The sequence below is a fragment of the Lethenteron reissneri genome, chromosome 32, assembly GCF_015708825.2.
Source record: "Lethenteron reissneri isolate LAM-NWPU_2019-01 chromosome 32, ASM1570882v1, whole genome shotgun sequence".
Classification (NCBI taxonomy): domain Eukaryota; kingdom Metazoa; phylum Chordata; class Hyperoartia; order Petromyzontiformes; family Petromyzontidae; genus Lethenteron; species Lethenteron reissneri.
The window spans coordinates 14925116-14940723 of NC_083810.1; the positions used below are offsets into that span (position 1 = coordinate 14925116).

Genomic DNA, 15608 nt, shown 5'->3' on the forward strand with positions numbered 1-15608 from the left:
TACCTTTGCCTGTTAAACTAGTTATATAAACAATCACAAATCGCTCATTAATTCCATAAAAAAGTAGCCTGCAGCGCCACACCTATTACCATCATTAGGGGAAAGAACGGTGATCCAATCTCCGACCCCCAGGAACAGGTTTGCAGATTTGCTGAGCATTTCTGTGAGGTCGTGGGGGAGGGGAAATCCCTCAGCCAGGAAAACGTGGGACAAAATGGGGATGACCTGCTGAGGCTGCGGTGCCTCAATTATTGTAGGAAGAAGTCATCCCCTGTGAGTGGCTGGCTGAGGTGCCATCTGTTGAGGAAGTACTGAAGGCGATCCAGAGTCTGAGACCAGGAAAGGCACCAGGCAGAGATGATCTCCCAAGCGAAATGCTGAGGGAGGGTGGCGTTTGTGCACAGACTGCCCTACATGACATCATAACAACAGTCTGGACCACTGGATGGGTTCCGCAGGATTGGAAGGATGCCCTGGTGGTCCCCCTCTTTAAGAAGGGGGACCGCACAGACTGTAACAACTACAGGGGCATCTCACTCCTAAGTGTGCCGGGAAAGGTCCTGGCAAGGATTATTCAACATCGCCTTGCTAGGCACGTTGAGGAGAGGCTTGCGGAGCCCCAATGCGGTTTTATGAAAAGGCGGTCCTGCATAGATGCCACATTTTCTGTCCGTCTGCTACAGCAGAGGTGTAGGGAATTCCAACAAGACCTACATCTCTGCTTTATTGACCTGGTCAAGACCTATGATACTATCAGTAGGCCTGGGCTCTGGGTTGTTCCTCATGCTTTCTGAGTCCCTGACCCATTACTCATGATCATTAAGGACCTTCATGATGGTGAGCGGGCCTGGGTAAAACTACGTGGCCGGGAGTCAGAGCCATTCCCTGTACACATTGGGGTGCGACAGGGATGTCCTCTGGCTCCCACATTATTTAACATCTATTTTGACCACGTAGTTCGTGAAGCCTTCAATAGCTGTACCGGAAGAACAGATACAATGGGAGGCTGATCGATGCGCGGGTGCAGTCAAGGGTTGGCTCCCTATTGCTCAACCACGTTATGTATGCCGATGATCTGGTAATTGCTGCTCACTTAGAGGAGGAGTTGGAGGCGCTGCTGCTGAACCTGGAGAGAGATGGGGCCTTACCATCAAGCCCCACCAAAACTAAGCACCTGCCAGGGTATTTTGTACCATCGGACACTCCACTCCCACAACTCCCAATTGGTGATAGGGCAGTTGTGGAGAGAGTGGAGAGTTTCTCATACCTTGGCAGTGTGCTCATGACCGGCTCCGGTTTAACAGCAGAGGTCTCACTCCGAATCAGTCGAGCGGCATTATCTTTTCACCGGTTGCGTAACGCTGTGTGGAAGCTACCTAGTCTCTCGCTCCACACGACGCTTCAGATCTTCTCGGCCATGGTCATTTCCTCCCTTCTCTACGCTTGCGAAACGTGGACCCCCGAATGGAACATCTTTGCTGGTTAGAAACATTTAGGCTGGCCTGCCTACGATGCATCCTGGGTTTAACCAGGCTGGATTGTGTGAGGAACTCACAAATCCTTGAAAGATGTGGACAAAGTCCCATCGGTGAGCTCCTCCGGCAGGCAAGGCTGCGCTGGCTGGGTCATGTAGCCCGCATGCTCAGCCACCAAATGCCTAAATAGCTTTTGTTCGGCCAGATCGAGGGGGCTAAACGGGCACAGCACGAGCTAGAGAAGAGATGGAGTGATGTGGTACAGGAAGCCGTGGAGCTGAGTGGACTTGCTGATGACTGGTACCAGCAGTGTCAAGATTGGCCTCTGTGGAGGAGGCTAGTGAAGGACACTTGGCAGTTGAAGGCAGTCGCCCTCCAACAACAACGGAGGGCGGAGCAACGCTCACAACAAGGGGAGCGCCGGTTGGCTAAAGCACAGCAAGTTGCACAGTAGGGGGCACAGGTGGTGCATTAGCCACTCATCTCAGTCAGTCGACCTGTGGCATCTGGGTCTGCCCCGTGACCTCCTGCCAGCGGGCGTTCGACACTTCACGTGGCCTCAAGGTGCACATAGCCTGGCACAAGCGTCGTGGTGATGTCACCGCCACTTAGTGGCGAATGGCGGTTGTTGTTTAAACGGTTTAAATACAGAAAGTCAATACACCACCAGTGGTGTAATAAAGTTTAGGTAAATGTCAAGCCTCCCAACCCATTTAACAAGGGTAATTAATGTGACTATAATTATCCCTGGAAAGTGGGTGGTGGCCTTTTGCTTCGATTGTTCTCAACAATGTGTGCAAGGACAACATTTGCCCTTTGTTATTTTTACACAAATCATAAAAAGTAGTAAAATAATAATGAATTACATTTATAAAGCACCTTTCTACTCGGTACTCAAGACAATGTGATCAGACAATTATCTTGTGCTGAAAGCATCAATGTAATCATGATCAAGCATCAAGGCTTTACAAAAATATGTTGCCATCCTGCATATGCATCTCGATTTATTGTAATCGGGTGACGTTGCACAGGATCTTCTCTTTAAATGAAAATTGCACAGCAAACAAATTAGCAAAGACACACAAAAAGTAGATTGCTAATACCAAGCGTTATGCTGTTACTGTATATTGAATTATATATGAATACTGCTGTGTATTGTAACAACTGTACATACTTGCACATTAACTTTAATAGTAAATATTATGCACAATAACGTTGTGGTCCAGAGATAATATAACTTTTATATTGTTATACTATTGTATTGTCTTGTAAATCACTCAGACGGACACGTGGTAACAAGTCACCTGCTTACACTTTATTCACCTATTCTTGCATCAGTTGTAGGCACTCCTAGAACTATCCACACGGTCACTTAGATCTAACTTCCTCAACTCGTCTCGACGTTACACCTCACCTATCCTGCCCTCGGCAGCTCTGCTCCTCGCGACTCCACACACCGCTTAGTCGCACTCAGCGTCTTCACGCACAGCGCCTCGGCACACAGCAGCTTCTCACACTCCACCGCTGCCCTCGCCTACGCTCCCTCAGAGCCACTCACTCGTCTGTCCCGGGCGGGGGGATCAGCCATCACCCACCCGGCGACTCGTGAGGGTTGAGGTCCGTTGACGGCTTGAGCGGCAGCAGCGAGATGTCTTCACTCTTGTTCCCAGCAACAACTAATCCCGCTCCGCTCACGCACACGCCCTTATATCCTCCTGCCCATTATCCGAGAGCTCTCGTGTGTCTCTTTAAGACTAGTCAGGCTGGCGCCATTAAACAGGACCCTGCGGGGTGGGCTGGTAGGAATAATACTTAGTACCGGTACAGGGATATCGACCGGGTATAGAGGAGTTAAAGAAAAAAATTACCGTATTCTAGTGTAACGTCAATTAAAAGTGTTTGTTTTGACAAGAAACGCTGTGAGATTTAAAGACCCCCCAACACCACCCTCAACACCACCCCTCCCACCAGCCCTCACCACCCCCCACCACCCCCCACCACCACCTTCTGCACTAGGCCTCGCGAAGCCTGCCGCACTAGGCCTCGCGAAGCCTGTCGCACTAGGCCACGCGCCGTGCTTTTCGTGAACAATTAAGGCGATTAAATGTATCTCGTCTCTGTGTTAATAAATGTTTCTTGTCTCTGTGTTAAAAAAAGTGCTGCGTTTCAGGAAAGTCATTTTTTTTAAAATAAACGTGCTGCGTTTCATCTCTGTGTTAATAAGCCTGCCGCACTAGGCCTCGCGAAGCCTGCAGCACTAGGCCTCGCGCCGTGCTTTTCGTGCAAAAAAATAAGGTGATTAAATGTATCTCGTCTCTGTGTTAATAAATGTTTCTTGTCTCTGTGTTAAAAAAACGTGCTGCGTTTCAGTAAAGTAAATTTGAAGCGAAGTTTATTATTACTCTTGTTAAGCCAGGAAAGCCCCACTGAGTCAAAAGGTTTTTGTAGGGTCCTGCCAAGTATTTGCAGTAGGGGGCGATGTTGCTACAGCTGTAGGCTTTAGGGCGCTGTGAGTTTTTTTTATTTAATTTCAAAGTTTTAATTAAAAGCTATCTCAGGGAATAAGGGAATGTTACACGTGTCATGCCAAGTGTTTGCAGTAGGGGGCGATGTTGCTACCAGGATAGCGTCACTGAGTCTAAAGGTTTTTGTAGGGTCATGCCAAGTGTTTGCAGTAGGGGGCGATGTTGATACACGGACGGACGGACGGACAGTCGGACGGACGGACGGACACATTAATCTATTGGTGGTCTGGTCCACTTCGTTCCTACCAGTATCAACCCTTATCGCCCGTCTCCCTGGCAACACCTCCGGTGTCAGCGTGCACAACTGGTCGACCCGGTTTGCACCCGCTTAGCCCCTTAATTAGGTGGCGGTTTGTTCGTGCAACCACGTGTTGCACATACCTGTTTGCCCTTGGTTGCACTCGGATAACAGTTTGCACCGTGTATTTTACTCCCTACACTATTATGCAGTTTTATTTATAAAGATTTCCACATACTAACAATAAAGTTATTAATTTATTGCTGAAACGACTGTGGTATGGTTTTCCATACACAGCGCAGTGAGATGTATGTATGAAATGCGCCTTACAAATGTAACTTATTATTATTAACTTCTGAGTTGCAAGTCATGTATTCTGACTCGGTGCCACTCAGCCAGATATACAGTGACACTGCACGTTAAAATATAATGGGCAAAAAACATTGATTCAGTTAAATTGCAGCCAATAAAGGTGTGTGTGTGTATAAAGTATTGCATGTAAAACATTTTAAAAAATCACCAATTAATTTTGTAAAATCTTGCAATTTTTATCCTCCTTTAGAGTTATGCTAAGCAACTGGAAATAAACAATAATTTCTCAACAGTACTCTGTCATCGTTAAATCAAAACCTAATTATTCGTGTTCAAGAGCCATTGCCCACGATGAGTGTTGCTTGAAAACATATTCTTTGTATCATAGTGTTATAACAAGAATAAAAAAAAACACATTTTTACTACGAATTCATACAAAGAATGTATCTGATGATCAGTATCATTACTGTGTATGACTTATGAGTTACTCAGCTGAGTGGTGAATATGTCTATGGCACTATGCTGCTCTTGATGCATTATTACCTGGTCTTCTGAAAAGAGGACCCCACGCTGGCTGTTGATCCTTTGAAGCAGATCCCCTCCCTCGCAATACTCCATCACAATGCACAGTTTTACATGATCTGCGCAACACAAGGCCCAAACTGCCATTACGCTAGGAAATACAAACCATGTTAATGAACGTCCGACACTATGACAGACATTAAAACTGGCAGCGTGTGTGAATCGCAATCAAAAGGTTGCGAGTTCAAATCCCGGTTGGGGGTCACCTCAACCCGTTACCCCAGCAGGGACGATAGAAGCAATAGCACTGTTGCGGGAAGTCAAGAATGACTTGTCCTCTGGATAAACGTCGCCCCAACATATAATGTGGCTTTTCCATCAGTCGTTTCGGGCTGTATATTGGTTGTCTGTACAACCCATGCGGGGAGCAACTTAATTTTTTATTGTAAAACATTGTTACGTTGAATCATAAATGTCTAATTTTCTAATGGCAAATTAGAAGACACACGTTCGCATTTAACAGTTGTGCAGGGAAACATGGCACGTTTTGTATGCCTGAGTTTGACCTCTGTGACCCTTGGGTGTCTCATGAGACAAAGTCCCTGCAATCTCTGAGCATGTCTTGCACACTGCCACATATCATATCACCATTGTTTAAAGTGTTATGTTCTCTGTTATATTATTATGCCTTGTAGTCACATTCCCAAGTTTAGCTTTAACGATATGAACTGTGTTGACAGACAGCACTATGTATACTGTGGTATTTTTTAAAAAGAAAATATATATATGGTTCAGTCCAAATTAAATTCATTTGATTAGTTTAATGATGCTGGATTATAGCTATTTCTTTATTACCCAGATATCGCTTCTAAAACTGATATGTTTGAACAAAAGCTCAATGTTTTATATATGCAAACATAACCCTTGAGTAATAAGTAAAGGAATGCTTACCTTGAAAAGATTCCATAAAGGTGACAACGTTTGGATGCCTCATTTTGGATAATAGCACAACTTCCTTTTGTGAGCTTTCTCGATCCTTAGCCTTCATCTTGATCATTACATCGGCCAAAACAAAACAATTACAGGAATTAAGCAGAAATATGAACATCATAAAAGTGGTCTATATGCAAATTGAAAGTTATTATTCTTCGTAAGAGCTTTCAAATCACATTTTACAATAATTATTCTGAAAACTGCAAATCTACAAATAAAGTCAATATAATTAATATATATTGTTGGTTCTTTCGGTAAAGTCACGTAGTAGGGACATAATAAACACGAAAGCTTTAAATCAAAATATAATTAATATAATTAACATGAACGTCTGAGGTATACAGCCTCTGATGTCTTTTCAAGTTGTGACCTTCCAATAGATACCGTGTTCTCAGGTACATCATGTACAAGGTGGCTAAACAGTAACTGCTAATAAACAGCAACTGTTTAGCCATCTTGTTGTATGTGACATTTGTTTTGCTCAGTTTATCTTCCGCACAACTTTGTAGCCATCTTTATTCAGTTAATCATTTCCTGTGCAGTATTTATTTCCATTAGTTGTATTTGTGCATGGTTTAACTGTAAATTTCTGTTGGGTTCACATATCCGACTTTTCACATATCCTCTGCCCCGAGTGAGTCAGATGTGCGAAGTTGTATTGCACAATAATAGCCTACCGAGGCCAGCGGTCGCTATTTCAAGGTGTAAATAAGCAACTGTAATCGCGTTATAATGGTGGCAGTGTTTTTGAAGGGTATAGCAGTACACGTGTAATGTTTATCGTCTACTTGAAGTTTATTTTACGAAATTGAGTTTGACACCATGGCAGGCGACTCACCTTAGTGAGGTTGATCTCTTTGATAACACACTGCTGGCCGCTCTCCTTAATCCTTGCCAGCAAAGCCTTTCCATAGGAGCCCTCGCCAATCTTCTTAAGGATAGTGTACTTCTCCATGCCCTTGACCCATACCACGCTGTGCCCTGTCGTGCAGGCAAGCGGCAAATCTGGTGAAAATTTAGTGAATGTGTATTCTGCTTGTAAATACCTTCTCACGCTTTGCAAGCGGTCTTCCATTTTGCAAGGAAATGTAAAAAAATGTCAGCAAATTGTCAAAACTTTTGTTTAAAAGCAGATCTTGTGTTTGACTAGAGTTGAATTCTCAGTCCAACTTAGTTGTAGTAAATGAGTACTGTGCTATATTATGCAAGTCGCAGTACTCGTGACAAAACAAAGACCCCCCCGGCCGCCTTTGTCTCCCTAGTGGCAATGATTACACACTGCACAAGGTATGCATTTGAGGCTCAGTCGACCTAGGGGAGGCCCAGGACCGGTTCAGATAATCGTCACCGGTGTTGGCAGTGAGAGGTAATCGAACCCAGGTGGCAAGGTTCGTAACGCAGCTCGCTGACCACGACAACACCACTCCCTTGAGACTATTGTACAACATGCAAGTGCATTAGCTACAGTACTATCATGCAAACGGGTGTTGATCTGGGTACTTAATTGAATGGAAAGGTTTCCCAATTTAACCATTGCTTAAAATCAGGATTGTGAGCTCGTGATTATTTCCCATGCAGAAGGATGTTCAGTAAACTCTGCCTTTGCATCAGGCTAAATGTTGCGTTTATCTCAGCCAAAAACTGAACCACTTCAGAGCGTGCACCTGTTTGCCAGGATTCTTAAGGTTTCTCAACCACAAATCCCATTTACGACTACAATGAGCCCAGAATGTCTTTGTGTCCCGCACGTGACGTCTCTCCACGTCGGCCAGCCCCCCTCATTAATAATCATGAGCAGGTGACGTCACTCCACATCGAACAGCCTCCCTAATTAATAATCATGAAGAGGTGACGTCTTCCAAATGGACAACCCCCGTCAATAATAATTAGCGGGTGACGTCACTCCACATGGGGGGCCGAGGCGCCTCCTCCCCCCTCCTCGCGTCAACTCACAACCCTCACGACAAGGCAGAACCCGCACGTCACGTGGTCTCCGTCACGCTGTTGAGACGTAGAAGTAAAAGGACGTCGTGATGAACAAGGGATTTTAAACTTTACATCAAATAAGTCTGTGTCACCGCGCCCTTACAAACTGCACGCGCATGGATGCGATGAATATCACGTCACGGGCTGCTTTTTAAATCCTTTATATTAAGTTCGCTTGCTTGCTTGCTTGCGTGCTTACGACCGTGCAAATCTTTCGGTCGTTTTTTAACCCACTTCCCGTGATCCAATCGAGCTGACATTTTGCACAGACTCGTTGTGCGAGACAATTAATTTTCGTGAAAAAAAATTCAAAAATTTTACACTGCTTAGGGAAAACAAATTAAATATTTAATTACCAATTGTTTAATACTGGCAGACAATCATCTGACCCATAGGTGGCAGCCATCTCAAGCCAGAGGACGAGAGGACTCTAGCCGCCACGCATATAAAGGATTATAGTGAAAAACTTTGTTTTACGGGTTATACTTATTGCTTGCAAGTTTCAGATGTACTGCAGTACACCCGTCCTTGGACGGGAAAAAAAGGCGAATGTTTAAATATCACCAATGAGGAACGCCTCATCATCAACACCTTTCACCAGGAGGGTCCTGATTTGGGATGTTTCACACCTTCGATTAGCACGCTTGGCTATGTAACGGTGCGATACGAGTTCACCATACAAGTTCACCATACATGTTCAACTAATGAATTTGTGTATGTTAGGAAGTGAGGGAAAACCCCACGAATACCAGGGGAAAGGGCACTCACTCCACACACAGCCTGTGAGAACTTGTAGTTAGAAGACCTCACATTGCCATCGCTTTAAAAACCATTATACACGATGCAATAATGATGCAACTCGAAAAATACATATCTTGTACATCCACGCCGAGGCTATGTGTAGCACAAGAATATGAATCCCTGCAGTCACGAAAGCTTTAAATAAAAATATAACTTCATTATTTACAATAGTAATTCTGCGAGACTGACAATGTCCTCAAGCTCGGATCGATATATCGCATCTTCCGGATTATAAGACGCACTTTTCCTTCAGTGCATTTAAAAGCAAAAGTTTATAAAAGAGTATCAGTAATCAGCTACGTGCGTGTGTGTCCACACTTGTATAACTTTAAACAGCGACACCCGGGCTGGTCCTCGTCGCAGGCGCCTCTTGTACTCCGGGCAACACGAGGGCATCTGCTTTACCCTCAACAACGCAGTCGTTGTTATTATTATCAGCTCCTATTCGCAGCCTGCACAGTGTGTGTGTGCACTCCGTGTAAGGATGCAATCAGCATGCTGTGTGCATAAACACGGGGACAAACTCAGTGCTATTAACGTGCTCTGTTTAGCATTGCATTCAACATTGACAGTATTGGTTTTCCTAGTGCATTTAGTATACCGCCTTGCGCGCAGCCAATCACGACGGCGTTCGCACTCGCCTCGCGACGGCTGTGGACCAATCACGAGCGCGCACATCGGAGACGCATCCTTATACAGGGAACGGAATAAAATACCCCGCCCGTTGTCGTGGCAACAGACGCGCAAACAACCCAATGGACGGGAATTTACAAAGAATAAGCGCACACGCCAATCTAAATATTAATTAAGAAATAACACAGGCGCGTGAGTGAGGAAGACGCGAGGATTGTGATGTTTGAGCACACGTTTGTCTTGTTAGATATCTACAATGTACTTAGGATTACCTTGCTGGCCGTACCAAGTCCGCCCTGATGAGATGCGGAGTAGGCGCGTGCTGATTGGCTGAGACGCGCGCACAGGCCGAGCTGGGCGACGATACTGATTGGCTGAGACGAGTCGGCGTCGACCAATGGAAAGCCTCGTCTCAAATACATGTTAATTAGCCCATGCGAATGCGCTAATCCACTGCTGGATGATGGCCTCCCCCACCCCTGTAATCGATCGTGGGTATAACGCCAATGTTAGTCACCCACCCTTGCCCCATCCGGGCTTATTTTGTTTATATTCTGACATCTGACTAGATAGAACGTAAGGCGGGAGATGTGGTCATATGTTACAATTTAGTGCGTAATAGTATGGGAATGTCAGTCATTTTCATCAAAAATTTGCAGGAAGTCATCCCTCAAAAAGAACCGGAGTTTGTGTGCACGCGCGGCCCTCTAATCCAGCAGCTCGGTGAATGACCGCGCTGCGGGCGGCCACTGCGTTGGTTGGGCCCCTTCTCGTTCGGGGCTGCCCAACCCCCTCGCCGAACTTGTTTGTGTAACTCACGTTCCGGGGCTCCCCCTGCACGGAGCTAGAGCCATTCACGTTCCGCCCCCCCCCCCCACAGCGCTAGAGCCATTCACGTTCCGGGCCCCCCAGAGCTAGAGCCATTCACGTTCTGGGCCCCGCCCCCCCACAGCGCGAGAGCCATTCACGTTCCGGGCCCCCCAGAGCTAGAGCCATTCACGTTCCGGGCCCCGCCCCCCCACAGCGCGAGAGCCATTCACGTTCCGGGCGCCGCATTGCCCGAGCACCGCGGACCTGCGCCGGGCAGAGCGCTCCGTGCGAGCGCGCGAAGCGGTCGGGTTTGAGTCGCTTTCTGCGGAGAGACCCACTCGAGACACATCCCGCGCCTATCGCTAATTTACCGCAGCTGGAGTCCCTTCGTGACCGGTTTGCCATCGCTATTAAACAAAATCACGCTGTAGTTGTTTAGAGTTCATAGTCTTGAGTTTGTGTGCATTGCAACACGTTAACACGGAGGGGGGGGGGGTGCATCAGGGCATCAGACCGCGTTTGGTGGCTCCGAGTCTTGATAAGATAATGTTCACACTTTGGATGTAGGCTTCCATTGGTATAAGTAGCGTGCATCTGTCTAAGACAAGAGTTGCATGAGCGTGGCTGACCGGACTCTGCAGTGCATCGGGGTTTAAAGGGACAGATTCTCCTGCAGTTCATCAGCGGGGGCAGTCGCCGCTGTGCAGCCTGTGGCGGGCAAGGGGCTTCATCCCGGCGGAGTGGACGCCTCCTGATCCCCCTTCTCTTGCTGCTGCTGCTGCGGGACTCATCCAGATATGCCGGTGGCAGTGCCCCCAGACAAGGTAGGATCGCTACGACGAGCCAGCCGTGTGTCAGTCTCGCTTGGGCTCTATCCCATAACATGGCTGAGTTGGCGTAGCCTCGTTCGCCTCGTATCAAGTCGTGTGGCTGCGTGGCCGTCGCTCGCTCGTGCCTCGCGGCGGCTGCGGGTTGAGTGGTGGCGGTCCCTCCAGCACTACTACACTATACACTACACTATACACTACACTATACACTACACTATACACTACACTATACACTACACTATACACTACACTATACACTACACTATACACTACATATATACACTACATATATACACTACACTATACACTACATATATACACTACACTATATACACTACACTATACACTACATATATACACTACACTATACACTACATATATACACTACACTACACACTACACTACACTATACACTACAGCAGCATCTTCTTGTTTCTTTCGGTAAAGTCACGTAGAAGGGAAGTAATAAAATAATAAAAATAAAACATAATAAAACAATTCTCACGACGTTTCGGCTACAACGCAAGCAGCCGTCTTCAGGTGAAGAATGAGACACTACCAAACTAGGAGCTTATATATAAGCTGCATTGGGGGTTGAAGAGCGCCTTAACAAAAAGAATGTGCATGTGAAGAGGGATTTAGCATATTCATGGAAAATGCGTAGGCGTTGGGCGGGGGGGTGTCAAAGTCATATTATGCCCATGCATTATGCAGGATCAGCAGCAACCAAGGGGGGTGCAGGGATTAGCAGTAACAAAGGAAAGGAATGTTAATGATATGTAGCTGCAGTTACTCAACAACCACGTAGAAAACTAAAGTATAAACTACATAAAAAAACTAAAGTGTAAACTGCATCGCACCATCAGTATACTTACTATACTCTATAATAAGCTGAGTTACTAACAGCAAGTAATACATTACAATTTTACCTCGTAAAAATTCTATAATATGCTTCCATCTAAACCTTATTCTCTTACATCACACGAGCATATACCGTACTATATACTGCCATAGATAAACCCAACATTAAATTATATACTGTATTGCTGTAAACCAACCTATATCTTATACATTTAATATCACACTATGTATTATTCTACACACCCTAATGTGTATCGAAATGGTTTATTACGTCCTTCCATGTTGAGTAGTGGCGTTCCCAGGCCCGCCGAGCGACATCGTCCGGCCAGCGTGGCCCTGGGCCGGCCCCGGGCCCCCCCAGTGGAACACGCTGCTGCTGCTGCTGGTCGGGTTCCGTGGGTTCGTCGTCTTGAGTTTGTGGTAGAGTTCCATGGGGAGTCTACCTCACCAGCTGCCCGAACCACCTCAACTGGCTCCTCTCGATCCGGAGGAGCAGCGGCTCGACCCGGAGGCCCTTCGGATTACGGAGCTCCTCACCAGAACCATCATTTCGCCCCCCGCTCTAAACCGAGAGCTTTGTTCGAGAACTTAGCGCCCGCTTCACTACCACGGGATGAGATCCAAAAGTACTTAAACGTCTCCGCTAAGGGCAGCTGTTCCCCCCTGACCTGGAGAGCACACTCCACCGTCTCACGGGAGTGAACCACGACCTCAGGTGTCGAGGTGCTGATCCTCAGCCCAGCCGCTTCACGCTCGGCATCAACCCGTTCGAGTGCCCGCTCAGATCACAGACTGACGAGACAAAGAGGAGGACAACGTCGTCTGCAAAAAGCAGCGACGCCACCTCCATGCCACCGTCCTGGCTACGATTGTTATTGAGACTCCATACGTCCGTGAGAATCACAAGCAGGAGTGGAGACGAGACGCACCCTTAGCGGGGTCCAACACGGGCCACCAAGCGTACTGACACAGCTCTCACGCCGGGAATAGAGAGGATGGCGCCACCAGCACACCAGCACACCGTACTCCCGCAGCACCTAGGACATCAATAGTGATGAGTCGTTACTTCTGTAATTGTTGTTGTATTTTTTAACCATTAACGAGTGGCTTTTTTTGGACCATTATTTGTCATTGGTAAAGGTGCAGCCCCGCAATTGCTGGCTCGCGCCACTGCTGTCGGACACAGTCTCCGCTAGAAGGAGTTTGAGAGAGCTCCTTCCTCCATAGGGTAATAGACGTGCTCTAACACGCTACCCAGACCGTTGTGTACCCACACTTTACCCCACCATACGCGACCCGCTGAACTGTGGTGTACCCATTTTAACTGCTGGGTGGACAGGCGGGGGATTTTTTTGAATGTGCATTGTTTAACCTGCCGCAACGGGAGAACGAACCAGCTACTTCCGGATTTTACGTTAAGTGTACTGATCATTGCACCACGGCGGCATCCCCATGATCTCATAAGGTATGTAATTTAATCATCTCGAATGTATCATTCAACATCCTATTGTTATTGTGATAGTCTCAATAACAATCGTATCACCATCATCGTCTTGTCTGTCATCTCATAATCTGAATCGGTATGGTGACCTGTGATTTCAATGGTTGAACACAAATCCTGCCACTGCTGTAATGGTACAAGAATGTATTCATTTTTTCCCGTACAGACCGAACTCTAAGATCTGTACAAATCGTATTTGTGCCATCAAGCACATCCTCGTGTGTATCAGCTGTGGCTCCCAGGCAGGAGTTACTGTCGTCCAGGGAAGATGTGGTAAGGTTTGATTAATGACCTTAATTATGTCACGCAAACCACGGGGAGCAGTTTTGGCTTTTTGTTTCGAATGTTTTTTTTCTAATTACACAAAGGGTAGTGCTATCAAAACACACCGTGTGATGTCGTTATTGGAGATGTCAAATATTCGCTTTGGCTATTTACACGAACGGTGAATTAGAAACTTTTAACGAGTTCATTTTACATTTGGAGCCTCCATCAACAATGCACTGTGTGAAGCAGCAGACTTGTATCTAATTGATTGTGCACGTGTATGTTAATCTGCAGCACCGTAAAGTCACTTGGCTATTAAGCATGATTATCCTTATTTACATAATCCTGCTGGACTTGCAAACGCAGCCCACAAATCTGCCCGTGAATGCACATTTAAAGCAGCTTTTGGATTCATGACAAATCTATAGCATTTCTGAGATGCGACAGTATTTGTAATAACTGTAATTAAAATACTGTGCTTTTGAGTAATTTCATTCGAGGCTTATTAGGAAATCAGTAATGGGTGATAGGGAGTACTTCATATGAAATATCCATTGGAGACAGATATATCCAATTGAGGCTATAATCAACAGACTGACAAACCAGTTTGGTTCTGCATAATCGAGTGTAATGTCTGCGGTTATGTGCAACATTGGTAGTCTAGTCTATATTGTAGTGCCTGTAGTGTGGTGCCTCGCGCTAGTTTATAGTGATAGTCGATAGGGCACTGCATTAAAAATATATTGCCGTCTTATTTCCCCAGATCTCTGCTTGGAAGCAGTCCCTAATTGACTTGCCAATGGCATTTGCCTTTGTGAGAGCCATTTATTAACTCCTGAAATGCTGACAGTGTAAAGCTAAGGGGCAAAACTCACCTCTGTGTCATTTTAACAATGAGTCTCATACGTCACAGCCACTGTTTTAAGTGGATTGAGAACAGGAGCTGTGCGTGGTTTTCATGTATCTGAAATGTAATTGAGAAATGTGCTTAAATGATGCCCGAGGTGGCTAGGAAAGATAAAGTCGGAAGCTTTCTGAGTGCACTGAGCCAGCAATTCACAGACCCTGGATTCAAACCTTAGGTTGACCTCTGGGATGAAAAGGCCTCAATGTTCTGCGAGTGTGGTGGTCTCTGACCAGTCTGCAATGTTTGCACTAAATTTCATAATATATGGCTGTTTGCGCTTCATATAGCTGTACCTAGCCGACATGGTACAATAATAAAACAGTGCTGGAGGTAAATAAATCTAAACTTTATTTTGCAGCAGAAGGACACGTTATGTAGGGAAAATAGCATTAATCTGCGACAGTATTGATTATTGTGGTTGGATGTGTGCCTTGGTATCTCCATCCTGGGCCAGTCTTTTCCAGGTTCCATCACCGTTACCCTCACAATGGGACGGAGCTGCTGCCCTCTAACAAATGCATGAGTGGACTGGCAGATATAAATTAAAATACTGTACTTACCAAATGTGATCAGCTAATAAGAAAGTGGCTTTTTTACAGTAATTGCATTTAATATGTAAATGTTTAAAACTTCAACGTAAATATTAACTTATAAAATGACAACGGTCGTAAATTCATCAGAAAACATTGTTTTAAGTCAAAATAGATATTGTATCTCCGTGTTACAGTAAAGCTTTCCAAGTTCAGCAATTTCCTCCATTCACAGACTCGCAAGATATCCATTAATCAATCTAATCATAATATACGGAGCACGTCTCTCATTATTGGCAGACAAGAAAAACTGGACTTTAGCGGGGAGGTGGGACACTGCAGTGAGTTTAAAACGACTAGCTTTGAGGGAAGCAATCACAGGAATACTGAATACGGAGGCATCTTGCTAAAATGCTTTCA

The 15608-nt window shown here is 45.8% G+C and overlaps 2 protein-coding genes across 4 annotated transcripts in view; one reads left to right on the forward strand and one right to left on the reverse strand.

Moving 5' to 3' along the window:
• The window catches only part of LOC133350095 (serine/threonine-protein kinase Nek5-like), a 34332-nt gene extending 24449 nt beyond the window's left edge, over nucleotides 1-9883 (reverse strand). For 2 of the 3 annotated variants that reach the window (XM_061564110.1, XM_061564109.1), the window contains exons 1-4: nucleotides 9171-9329; nucleotides 6904-7046; nucleotides 6024-6120; nucleotides 5094-5191 (exon numbers count right to left, since the gene is read on the reverse strand). In XM_061564110.1, coding sequence (XP_061420094.1) covers nucleotides 5094-5191; nucleotides 6024-6120; nucleotides 6904-7020 — 312 coding nt within the window. In that variant the 5' untranslated portion in view covers nucleotides 7021-7046; nucleotides 9171-9329. Of the gene's footprint in view, nucleotides 1-5093; nucleotides 5192-6023; nucleotides 6121-6903; nucleotides 7047-9170; nucleotides 9330-9757 lie in introns of those variants that run through there. The other variant, XM_061564108.1, reaches the window with a different exon arrangement.
• A 669-nt stretch (nucleotides 9884-10552) lies between these two features.
• UBL3 (ubiquitin like 3) overlaps nucleotides 10553-15608 on the forward strand; it is a 126467-nt gene continuing 121411 nt past the window's right edge. The window contains exon 1 of the mRNA XM_061564112.1: nucleotides 10553-11119. Coding sequence (XP_061420096.1) covers nucleotides 11093-11119 — 27 coding nt within the window. The 5' untranslated portion in view covers nucleotides 10553-11092. The remainder of the gene's footprint in view (nucleotides 11120-15608) is intronic.